The 13078-nt window shown below is 39.4% G+C and overlaps 1 protein-coding gene across 7 annotated transcripts in view; it reads left to right on the forward strand.

Moving 5' to 3' along the window:
- Window positions 1-13078, forward strand: part of LOC117304389 (band 4.1-like protein 3) — a 63761-nt gene that overhangs the window by 39270 nt on the left and 11413 nt on the right. For 6 of the 7 annotated variants that reach the window (XM_033788818.1, XM_033788814.1, XM_033788817.1 and 3 more), the window contains exons 6-13: window positions 3057-3132; window positions 4047-4271; window positions 6044-6131; window positions 6633-6785; window positions 7453-7550; window positions 8185-8357; window positions 8836-8978; window positions 11984-12082. In XM_033788818.1, coding sequence (XP_033644709.1) covers window positions 3057-3132; window positions 4047-4271; window positions 6044-6131; window positions 6633-6785; window positions 7453-7550; window positions 8185-8357; window positions 8836-8978; window positions 11984-12082 — 1055 coding nt within the window. The remainder of the gene's footprint in view (window positions 1-3056; window positions 3133-4046; window positions 4272-6043; window positions 6132-6632; window positions 6786-7452; window positions 7551-8184; window positions 8358-8835; window positions 8979-11983; window positions 12083-13078) is intronic. The other variant, XM_033788815.1, reaches the window with a different exon arrangement.

Raw genomic sequence — 13078 nt, forward strand, 5'->3', positions numbered from 1 at the left:
TTGCCTATAAAACAATTTCGCAAGTACATAATAGCTTCATGCAATAGGGCATTTGGGCTCTCTGTTAATATGTGCCATTCCCTGACAATTTTGGTTGTCCTTTCCTGAGGTTAATAAAATATTGCCTTTCGTCCCGTTCCCTGGTCACAGTGTACAATTTGTCTTGGCCTCGCTTGTAACCCTTACTGGTTTTAATCCCACCAGGAATTTGAACCTAAACCCCCCACGGTTAAGCCCCTATTGCCCACTCCTTTTCCACAAACAATTAAGGTCAGGTCACTGGTTCAACAAATAAAGAACCAATTTTCTGAAGTTCCCATGGAAAGAGACCACAAGTCGATGCAGGGACCGTCAAAGAAAATACTAGAGACTCTTTTTTTTTTTAAGGCACTGGACACTATTGGTAATTACGCACAATAATTGTTAGCATAAAAACTTACTTGGTAATGCGCAACAGAGAGGTGTTGATAGTATAACAATTTGTGAGAAACAGCTCCCTCTGAAGTAATGTAGTTTTTGAGAAAGAGGTAACTTCTTATTCAAATACTTTAATCTGATAAAAGACTTCAGGCCTGAAGTCCTTTTTAGGCATCTTAAAGCACACAACTTTGATCTTCCTTGGTTGGCCTTGGTAACCCTTTTACGGTTTTCCAATGGAAGTGCGATTTGCAAAATGAAAATGTCCTTGCCCTCTCTAAGATGAAATTCCAGGCAGCCTGAAGTAAATGATTTTGTAACGTGTGTACCTTGACATAAAAATGTATGAATATTTTGTAGATGATCTATCTATGCACACCATGTTTAATAATGCATTGTCGATTCCCAACGAGGTTAGGAACTTGCATGTACATCGTAACTTATCACACCCAAAGAACATGTTTCGAAAGAGACCAACAAAAAACCCAAATCAATCTTCCTATTGCTTGTTATTGCAGTGTTGAAAGCTATGAAGTGTTTGTCAATGCTATCACTGTCATGAGTTGTATACATGAACTTGTAAATCACTTGTATTCGTTATGGGGTGAGAATCGCCAGGCAGAGGTCACCCTTGAACTAATTCAGTCGCTGCCACAAGATGCTAGCTTTAACTCGCTAGAGATAGAGTTACACCTTCATACATTGTGTACGCAATGTTCTTCGAGACGACATGTTAAGGTGTAGTGTCTCGACAGAAAAATGGCTTCATGTTGCGCCAAGCTATGAGTCATGTAATTTGTAGCCTCACAAAGTGCACATATCGTACACTGTCCATCGAGCAGTTTATCAAACTGGAATTTATTGTGAGATGACATGGAATATGTACTCTACGGGTCTCACATAATGAGATGTACAAATTAGATTTACTCATGATAGTCAAACATATGCAAAGAAATGATTCAGGCCTGTATGCTTCATTCTTGAAAGGGCAAGGGCACCCAATGGGGTATTGTAAATTTCTACTGGAGCATTTCAAGGGCACAAAGGCAATGGCCATGGGGCACTGAGGCAATCGCCTTTGTTGCCTCTGTTAAGTATCGGGCCTGATGGTTCAAGTTTACCTTCAAACCTAAGACCGCTGCTGAAATATGAACAACTCTTGTCTTTTTGCTGCCATAGTTTTTTCAGGGATGAGACATTTCAGACTTATATATATCTGAGTTCAGACTTTTTAAAGTCTGCCTGCCTGGTGAACAAATTCTTTGATACTCACTTCAATAAACATGGGCTTTGCCATTCATTTCCAATGTTCGAAATGACAAGCTCATTCCAAGTTCTATGAGGCACAAATGTTTATTTTACATCACATTACAAGGGCATGCAGTGCACACAGTAGACGCCTTGACCCTGAGTTCTTCAATACACATGGGCTTTGCAATTCATTTCCAATGTTCGAAATGACAAGATCATTCCAAGTTCAATAAGGCACATTTAACCATACTTGTTTATTTTACATCACATTACAAGGGCATGCAGTGTACACAGTAGACGCCTTGACCCTGAGTTTTTCAATACACATGGGCTTTGCAATTCATTGCCAATGTTCTAAATGACAAGCTCATCTGTCATCCTGCTAATTTATTACCTAAGGATCAAGCCTTTGACTTTTTGGTAGAGCCTGAGAAGACTAGAGTGTGTTTAGATTGGGCGGTTATGACTGGTGGATTTCTCTCACAGGATTACCACATTCCATTTCAGACTTATGGGGTATTTATAGATTGTCCCCGATGACCTGAAGTTTTCTTTACAATCTGCGAAAAGGGAATTTCGTTGGGAATTGTACGTGTCAAAGGTAGCACAGTGGTAAAATTGAATCATTCAATGTAGGGAGGGTTTGTGACTATTTCAGGCAGGGGCCTTGAGGGGTCGCAAATCACTCGATGAACTAGGCCTTGGGTTTTTTTTTTTTTTTTTTTTTTTTTTAAGAGTTGATTTTTTGCCCAAATGTTCTAATAGATTTGAAATGGCAATTAATGGTTCTAAGTTTTGTATCCACTGCCCAGTGTTGATATTTGTAAATATTTTATAATGATAGTCATTTCTTATATAGCGCTGTAGCACACTTGAGTCTATCTCAAAATCCTACAAGGTATGCAGAACCATGTCCAAAAAATAAGACCCATTTATTTCAATAGCACCACGTAATGGTTTACAAAGTGCTGTTGCACAATCTTCAGCCAACCATATCTGCAGACACTAGGGGAAACCCCTTCTCTTAATGACAATCGTACTGGGTTCTTTTACAAGCATTACACTACACACTGTATGCCTGTATGATTCGTTTTTGAAAGGGCAAGGGCACCAAGGCATTTTCTCCTTGGTAAAGGGCACCCTATGAACAAATTGTAAATTTCTACTGTAGCATTTCAAGGGCACCAATGCAATGGCAATCGCCTTCGTTGCCTCCGTAAATTATCAGGCGTGCGCCGAGAAGGCCCGGTCACACAGGCCTCGATAATGATAACGAGAATGAAAACAAAAATGTTAACACAAAAAACTCTTACCGCATGAATGAGATAGACATGTCTATTACTGAGAATTAACCACGCCTTTTTATTTCTTTGTCTTTACTTTTCCAGATGGTCCTTGGATGTTCTACTTCAATGTCAAGTTCTATCCCCCAGACCCAGCCCAGCTTAAAGAAGACGTAACTAGGTAAGTTACTCATCAGTCAATAGCCCATATTGAATAACTCCTTTTTTGCTATGAAAGTCGCCATCTTGTAGTGCAAACCGTATGCGCATCTAAATGTGTACATCAATGAAGCAGGCATCACGCAGCATTCCCGGTTTGATTTCTACGGCGCATGCATGCACACACGCCAGACACTCACACAGATGCCATGTTGTAGGATATTTGAACGGTGACATCATATTCAATACGGTCTATTACCGAGAAAGTCTAGGGGCAATGTCACTCGAGGCAATTTACTGGCAACCAGTTCCAGGCAATTGCAAAGAAGAAAAGACATCCATATTCTTCTTTGTAATAGATTATTATTCAATCCTTTTGAAACAACTAAATTATTTGAAATAATGAAATTCATAAAGTGTTTTCATCTAAATAACAAAAATAAAATGACAAGATAAAATGTTTTTACTACTTAACTAAATTTGTCTTTAAACCTTGGCTGACTATTAGATTAAGGCCATGTCCGATTTAATGGCTACGCCTAGATTTTTGTGTCATCATCCGTTGAAGCAAAGGATGTCCTTAGCAACAAACACACTTAGCAAAAATCATAGCCGTAGTTGTAGCCACCAATTCGGATACGACCTTACTGTATTCTCAATTATTTGATGGGCAAATGAGCCCAGTTTTTTTAAGTTTGAGCAGAAAGGGCCTGGTTTTGACATAAAGAGTCACATGTACGAATAAGGTCATGTTCGAATTAGTGGCTACGGCTAGATTTCTGCATCATCATGCGTTGTAGTATAGGAAGTCCTTAGCAACAAAAAACACTAAGCAAAAGTCATAGTTGTAGTTGCCAATTCCAATAAGGCCTTACTGTCAAATTTGTTTCTCGTGCAAACTTGACACATTTTCATCATCTTTATCCCCCCACCTAGATACTTCTTGTGCCTCCAGCTGCGTGACGATATACTGAAAGGCAAACTACCATGCTCCCTGGTCACACATGCCCTACTCGGATCCTACGTTGTTCAAGGGGAGCTTGGAGATTACGACCCAGAGAAACACGGCACTGACACTAGCTACCTGAGGGAGTTCCGCTTTGCTCCTAATCAGGCTCATGAGCTTGAGGAGAAGGTGATGGAGCTTCACAAGACCCATAAGTAAGAAAGGAAAGATCAGCGTTAACGACTAATTGGTCTATGCAAAGCATTTGAAAACTGTTTGTTATGAAAGGGATATGGTTAGAAAGATATTTTCAAAGTAGAATATAATGATACACACAAATATGCCTCGAAATTGCATGGTTTTCCTTAAACGTTGTGAACTAAGACGGCACACCATTTCGTAGAGTTTTTGACTCCATAAAAAGGCAGACCATGTTAGTTCGCAAAGTAAAAAGTAACCTACTCTCTTTCGAGGCATGTTTATGTGGATCATTATATTCTACTTTTAAAACATCTTTCTAACCATATCAATTTCATAACAAACGGTTTCAAATGCTTTTGCATGGACCAACTTGACTAATACAAGGCAACATGTCCCTTTCAGCAGTATTCTGAAATTGTGTCCACTTTTGTTTGTGTAGTAGTTGATTCATGTCAAATAACTTGTCCATATGAACTTGTTTTCCCTAAATGCCCCCCATGCCCCTCTGCCATGATAATGAGGCTGCTTGTTTATAAAGCAATTTCAACTCTGAACTCTTCCTTGATTGATACCTAATCTGTAGCGAAACTTTGTTATAAATTGCCTGTTAAAATATCGTCATTCCTTGCCTGGTCAGATTTACCACCAGCTGAAGCAACTGAATTAAACTGACTAGACTAAACTATTGTGGGCCCAGACATGGTCAGAGATCAGTGGGTCTAAACCTACCCATAATTGATTCAGCCTTCTACTGTGATATGTTTGGGTGTAAGGTTTTAAAGGCACTGGGCATCTTTGGTAATTGTCAAAGACCAATTCTCTCACTTGTTGTATCCCAACATACGCATAAAATAACAGACCCGTGAAAATTTGTTCACCGAAGTCGCAAGAAAATAATGAAAGACTACAACACCCTTGTTGTACAAAGTTGTGTGTTTTCAAATTCCTGAAGTCTTTCTCAGATTCAAGACTTTACCCCTTTCTCAAAAACTATGTTGTATGTACTTCAGAGTGAGTCATTTCTCACAAAGTTTTATACTATCAATGCCTGTCTCTGTTGCTCATTACCAAGCAAGTTTTTAAATGCTAATATATAATTTGAGTAATTACCAAACTTGTCCAGTAGGCTGGGAAGGGACAATATGCTAATTTTAGATGCCAAATAATGTTAGCAGCTGTTGCTCGCAAAATCAATCTAATATGAAGGCTATTAATAAAAACTTGAGTAGTTTTTTCCCCCAGTTGATCCCACAAAATGGAATTATTTTTGGTTCAGCCCAAAGTCATTACTTTTACCAGACAGAGATGAACAAATGATGCATCTATGGAATGAGTCTAATGGTATCAGAAGATGTTGATTAAAGGCATTGGACACCTTTAGTAATTGTCAGATACTAGTATTCCACTTGGTGTATCCCAACGTGCGTAAATTGGTCATCGGAGTTGCAAAAGAATTTAATAAGAAAAAACACCCTTGTTGCATTACTTTGTGTGCTTTCAGATGCATAATAAAAGGCTTCAGCTGAAGTCTTTTATTGTTTGAGTGAGAAATGACTTCTTTCTCAAAAACTTTGTTACTTCAGCAGTAGCCGTTTCTCATAATTTGTTGAACTATCAACAGCTCTCCATTACTTGTTACCAAGTAAGCTTTTATGCTAAAAATTATTGGGAGTAATTCTCAATAGTGTCCAGTGCCTTTAAAGTCTGTAACTCTGTTTCCCGTCATGATCTCCAGATGGTTAATGTAAGATAACTCAAATTAATTTGTTGCGGTTTGTTTCCCTAGGGGACAGACACCAGCTGAAGCGGATTTGCATTTCTTGGAGAACGCTAAGAAACTGGCCATGTACGGTGTAGACCTTCATCATGCTAGGGTAGGTGGCTGTTTATGTGTTGGGGGTTGTGAGGTTGTTATCTTGCCCTTTTGAATTTGGGAAGATGAACAGTTTGTAAGAAAACAGTTTCCAAATAAGTATTGCAACACATAGTCAGTTACTAGTTTCTACTGTACAAGTAGTTTGTGTACAACCTTGAGTAGGGCTACTACATTTCATAGCAAATTGACTTACATGACTATTAAAGCCTACACCATGTGTACATGAAGGTCAGCCCTTGTACTCAACAAAATGCTCCTACGTTTTTTCAAAGGACCGTAGCTCGCAGTAGCCACTTGTTTTGTCAGGGCAATATACACACCAATCCAGGCACGCACCGGGCGTTGAGCATCGCGCGCCATTTGCCGCAGTTGTTAAATATTTTCAATAGAGGACGCCACCAATTTTGTTTCGTCGGATTGGTCTATAGATTGATACTGGTAACAATCCCTTTCTCTTTGATTTGTTTTCTTCCCCCCCCCCCCCTTCCCCCCACCTCAGGATTCGGAGGGAGTTGACATCATGTTAGGAGTATGTGCCAACGGTCTTCTTATCTACCGTGATCGCCTGAGAATAAACCGCTTTGCCTGGCCCAAGATTCTCAAAATCTCCTACAAGAGAAACAACTTCTACATTAAGATCAGACCTGGAGAGGTAAGTTGTTTCTTGATCTTCAATGCCTGGAATTTCAGTTGCCCTGGTCTTGGCCTTGGTGCCCCTTTGAAAGTCACAGTTCATACAGAACTGTTCCTGCATAAGCTAAGTCTGATATTTTTTCTACTTTAATCTAATTTCCAATTTCATTATTGCTCAGAAACAAAATGGCAACATCTTTATTATGCCTCTAGCTACCGGGCAATCTGGGTAGTCTAGTTGGTAAGACACTGCTCTAGAACTTGCAAGGGTCATGGGTTCAGATCCCACCCGAGTAACATGCCTATGATATTTTTTCACAGGACTCAGGGAAAGTACTGAGTATACAGTGCTAACACACATCAGTGTATGGGTAAAACCAAAATTAATATTCTTTATCCCCGATGCAGATTTATCATCTATGGTCTTTTCCTCTAATCTAACATGCTCAAGTCGAGTAAAGCCTGGTTCATACTTCATGCGAATGGGAATGCAAAGCGAATGTTGACATACATGGCTGTTTTCACAGCGAATGTTTCGCAGGAGTTGAGCACAAGTCAACTAATGCAAATTATTGTTTGTGAATTTGTGACGTCAAAATTCGTATTGCATTCACGGTTGCCAAAAGTGAAACTGATGCTGACCGGTTTAATTGTTGTAATTGTCATAACATTGTTCTCCCTTGTAGTTTGAGCACTTTGAAAGTACTATCGGCTTCAAGCTAGCTAATCACCGAGCAGCCAAACGCCTTTGGAAGGTCTGTGTGGAACACCATACTTTCTTCAGGTACGTCTTATCATTTGGATTTGTCTTGAAGCTTGTGACATTTTAGAAGTAAATCGTCTTTGAGAGGAGGAGATTTCAAAATCGTTAGTTTCTCAGTCTTGCTTAAAAAAGTTACAACAGAGTCTCTCGATGTTGCAAATGCAAACGATCTCTGATCTTTTTCACTGCCATGGGTAATGCAAATCGTTAGAGTTTTCTTTGATTTGGGGTTAAACAAAGATAAATTGTTATGAGCGAATTCTAAACCACAACCGCTGGATAATGTGACGCCGTTCTACCAACTGAGCTATCAATAGCCCTATGTTGGCAGTCTCCCTATTTTGTCATTATCTTTGTTGGGGGTGCCATTCAGGGGCCGAATAACCATAGGGGATCACCAGTTTCAGACCTGTATGCTTCGTTTTTGAAAGGGCAAGGGCAACAAGGCATTTTCTCCTTGGTAAAGGGCACACCCAATGAGGAAAATATTAATTTATACTGGTTTCAAGGCAATGTCCAGGGGGCATGGAGGCCTTCATTGCTTCGATTAACTATCCGGCCTGCAGTTTTCTTCTTTGTGATATATTAAGATTGTTTTTATAACGATTCAATGGCACGTTTTTGATGGCACGTTTTGTCTGATTTTTTTCTTCAGATTGGTATCCCCAGAGCCGCCACCAAAGAGAACACTTTTCCGTCTAGGCTCCAAATTCCGCTACAGTGGCCGTACACAGTTCCAGTCACGCCAGGCAAGCTCCACCATTGACCGGGACAACCCTAAGTTTGACCGTGCACTCAGTGGACGTCTATCAAGGAGTATGGATGGAGGTTTGTGGCTTAGGGTCTCTCAAAGCAGATTCCTGTTCTTTTGGTTATGTTTGTTTATTTTTTTGTTTGTTGTTAAGATGATCTTCGAGTCAAGAGAACTCGGCAAACTCCCACAAGGGGATATAAACACCAAGCTGGCAACAGCCAATTTCTCTCATACAAACATTAGTTAAAGGTCAAAGATTTTGTATTGCACAGATTAAGAAATTTTGATTCAGTAACTAGGCAATAAATCAGCGATGAGCTTGTGCCATTCGAACCCACAACCTTGTAAAAGTCCTGCAGTCTAACCACTTTAATAGTCTGCCGCCGCTTAAAAAAATGTTCCTTGTCACAGAAAATGAGAGGTACGGTGGTAAAATCTCAAATAAAGGGATTTTTTTTACGTTTGTAAAATGGTTTGACAAGTCTTGATAGCAAAATATGTAATGTTGCTGCGATTGCACGATGGTTCATTTTTTTTTTCTTCCCCTTTTAGGATACGGTGGACCTCTTGATCATGAAGAACGCCCTGATGAAGTAATCCTAGCTGCCCAGGCCAGAACAGAGGAAGCAGAGCGCCCTCGCAGCCAGTTTGAGCAGCAGCTCGAGTACGCTGATAACGCTGAAGATGAGCAGAAGGTAAGGGGGATTGCAAAGCTGTGTATTAAGTTTCTCATAATAAGATTGTCTTCAGTTTCCTAGATTTTCCCGTTGCTGAACTATTACGTTGGTGTGAGGGACGAATTGCCCCTGAAGCCCACCAAAAGGTTACCTAGTTGACATAACTTCATCAAATATTTCCATTTTCCCCATATAAGCCCTTCAAGAGCAAAGTTCAAGGCCTGATCATGCATGGACACTTTTATCAAACTAGAAGCAGTGTGCAGGTGTCCCGAGCACTATCTCCTTGATTCAAAAAGAAATGAAGGAGTCACTTGATGGCTTTTTGACCAAACCGGCTTTGGCTACGGCTAGATTTCTGCTTCATCATGCGTTGAAATATAGGACGTCCTTAGCAACAGCCATAGCTGTAGCTGCCAATGCGGATACAGCCTTAGACTCAATGAGTGTGTGGTGTCTTGTGCTGCCACCCAGCATTGAACCTGTTTTTGCACACAAAGCAACTTGGAACAAAACGTAGGTCCCTGATTGCACTCAGTTACAAGTTTTAGGTCACAGCATTAGTCCCTGAGGAACCTTTAAAAGCTTTAAAACCTTTAAAAGTGACTCAACGAATTTGGTATAAAACTTTGGTACCAATCATTAAGTGGACACCTAAACGTAGTTCCAAGCTTGGAGACTACATATAAAGGGATCCAAAGTGTGTAATTATTTTTTTTTTTTTCATCACTGGTTTCGTGACCTCCCCCCCCCCCCCCCTTTCATAAAAGTTACATTTTGTTGACTCTGACGATGATGAGAAAGAGGAAAACAAAGAAAATGAAGGGAACAAAGAAGAGCAGGACGAGAAAGATCCGGTATGTCAATGGTCATCTGCTTTTCGGAATGCAGCGTGATGCATAATCTAATATACATATTAACCAGAATGCACAGCTGTTTTCCGACGCTCGTCCAAGGAGCGTAGAGTTTGCCACTGATTTCTGTAGTGTATTCGTAGGTGTGCATTGTAGTCTATTCGAGTTATTAAACAACAAGGAGTACTTGTGTGAGAGGTTTCTATTTCTAAATTCTGATTGCATATTTCTCCTTTATCTTAGACATCTTAGACAGAATGGAATGCCTTAGAGTTTTTAAGTAGTTTGAATGCCTTTATCAAGCTCTAAACTGTCTTTAAACGCTACAATAACGTGTTGGGAGGGCAATTTATTTTCAGATATACCTTAGTACAGGAGAACTCTGTTAAAATTAACCCTTTCACAGTTTTTCCATTAAGAATTACAACTTTATGATAAAGTGTTGGGGAGGCCCAATTTATTTTTAAGTTATACTGAAACTGATTTGTTACAAACACAATTAATAAGGATTTATACTTTGTCTCAATAACAAACTTTTATATTCAGGAAAGGCTTGTGTAGCTTGTAGATGTGTATGTTTGAAATCAAAGATTATAATGTTTGTTTGTGAGGGTTTTCCTAACTTTTAACAAGGTCCCTTCATTTTCTCTCTTAAATCAACACCCAGACTCTTCCCTGTCTCCTCTCACACCATTCTAACCCTGTTCCTGTGAAATTGTTTCCCTATATTATTATTCCCCTAAACATCCCTTATTACTTTCCCTTCATCTTAAAGGCAGTGGACACTATTGGTAATTACTCAAAATAATTATCATCATAAAACTTTTCTTGATTACAAGTAATGGGGAGAGGTTGATAGTATAAAACATCGTGAGAAACAGCTCCCTCTGAAGTAATTTTCCACGATTTGATTTCGAGACCTCAAGTTTAGAATTTGAAGTCTCGAAATCAAGCATCAGAAAGCACACAACTTCGTGTGACAAGGGTGTTTTTTTTTTCATTATTATCTTGCAACTTCGATGACCAATTGAGCTCAAATTTTCACAGGTTTGTTATTTTATGCATATTATGTTGAGATACACTGACTGTGAAGACTAGTCTTTGACAATTACCAATAGTGTCCACTGTCTTTAACTTCCTTGTAGAAGCTATCTTGGTTTTTCAGAACTGTTGTAGATTTTACGCACATGATGCAGAGCTGCCAACTCTCCTGATTCGTCAGAAAGTTCCCTGAAAATAAACCAATCAGTCATGTTCTGATGAACAAATATGGAACTTTTTCCTGTGATGATGAATGTAAAATCTTCTTGATTGATGTACCAAATTTTCCTGATTGTTTAATGCAAATGTTAGCATCTCTGCAAAATGCCACATAACTGTGTGGTCCGTAGCATTGTATTCCAAGCATGTTTCCTAGTCCTTCACTTCCTTACACATGGTTCTAGATCTAGCTTGGTCTACACTGCCTCCGTACAGCTACAAAGAGCCACAAGAGTATTTGTAACACATGTGTTTGTGTATGCGACAATCTGTGCCTTCAAAATGCCACGCTTGTGCATTTGACACAATTCTGGGCCTTCAAAATGCCACTCGTGTACAGTTCACATCAGGCTTTTGAAAATCCATGCGGCTCTACTTCAAATACCACTCACTGTATTTTGTTTGTCTTGGGGAAAAAAGCAAAATAAATCATAAAGAGTGAATGATGCAATAATGCAAATCCATTGTGAAACGCACACTTTTGCTTTCTCATGTTTTTTTGTGCTAAAGTAAGCACAACAACCTGTTTACAGGCATTTCTTTACCCGTTATCTGACGCGTTGGGTTTGGTGTAATCTTTTGCTTAAGATGCTGTTGTAATTTTTCATATTCACATGCCCATTTGTGTTTGACAATATTAAATTATAAGCTGCTATAAAGAGCTGTTATGTTTATATGCAATCTGTGTAAGATTAAAACTTCATGTTTACTCTTAAGCCTTTAGCATTCATGGCTGCATGCAGCTTTGACTGCTCATAAATCAGTATATTATGCAGCTGTCCAGTGCCAGCAAAAAGTAGGACCATCAAATCAGTCACCGATGCGACAGCCACCTTTTTTTTCTCTCACTGGTTTCAATTTTTCCATTTAACGATACCAACCCCCTTCCCTTCATACGCCTGCTCTCAGTCTCAGGACCATGACATTACTTCCGACGAGGGCGATTACGATGGTGTAGACCCAGAGATGGCCGAGAAATTTGAGGAGATCAAGATGTCGTACTTTTCGGTCTGTTATACACTCTTTTTCTTTTTCTTTTTCTTTTCCTTTTATTTCCCTTTTCTCTCTGTTGGGGCTCTCACTGACCAAGGAATGGAGGCATGGAATATCATTTTGTTACACTTCAACATCTGGGCCCAATTTTCATAGAGCTGCTTACAAAAAGTAGCTAAGCATAACAAAATTATGCTTACTAGAATAAGGTTACCAGCCAAACTACAATGCCTCAAGTGCAATTTGTGACTGGTATCCTGCTTATTTCTGCTTAGCACAATTTTTGTGCTTGAGCACAAAGAGCAGCTGAGCATAACAAAATTATGCTTACCAGAATAAGGTTATCAGCATAACTACCATGTCTCATGTACAATTTGTGACTGGTTTCCTGCTCATTTCTGCTAAGCAGAAAATTGCAAAGAAAAAGAAAATAGACCACCTTCTTGTAGTTTTTCATGATCGCTGCTTGTAATGTTTCAAGAGTGATCTTTTCATGTCAGAGGTCAGTGGGAACCCAACTTTCTGATGAAAAAAAAGCGTTAACTCGGCATTAAAAAAAAACAAAAACCCCAAACACCTTGATCGTCCAGACTTATCAGTTCCAGTCCCTGCATCTTTGTGACCCTAAAAAAAAAGAGCGCCCTCTTGTGGTTTGTGTAGTGTGTTGATATTATTTTGCTGCCGAGTGTTAAAAAGTATGGCGCAGAAGGGGGGGTTGTTGTCATTTAAGGCTTCATCTACCTCGTTTGTGGAGTATACCCTGAACAAGGTACTTCAGGGCATAGTATACCCCAATTGAGTTAGTGCAGGGTATAGTTTACCCTGATGAAGGTAGTTTGGATGACAGCAACCCTATAAACCAAAGTTGTGTTATTATTTTAAGCGAGAGCATGTTTGTGAAGTGTCATTTTATTGTGTGAAATAAACTTTTTTTTAAAGGGTGAACAAATCATCTTCAGAACGATGCCAATATTTCTTGCTTAGCACCTGAAAGTGTTGCTTATCAGAGTA

The sequence above is a fragment of the Asterias rubens genome, chromosome 21, assembly GCF_902459465.1.
Source record: "Asterias rubens chromosome 21, eAstRub1.3, whole genome shotgun sequence".
Classification (NCBI taxonomy): Eukaryota; Metazoa; Echinodermata; class Asteroidea; order Forcipulatida; family Asteriidae; genus Asterias; species Asterias rubens.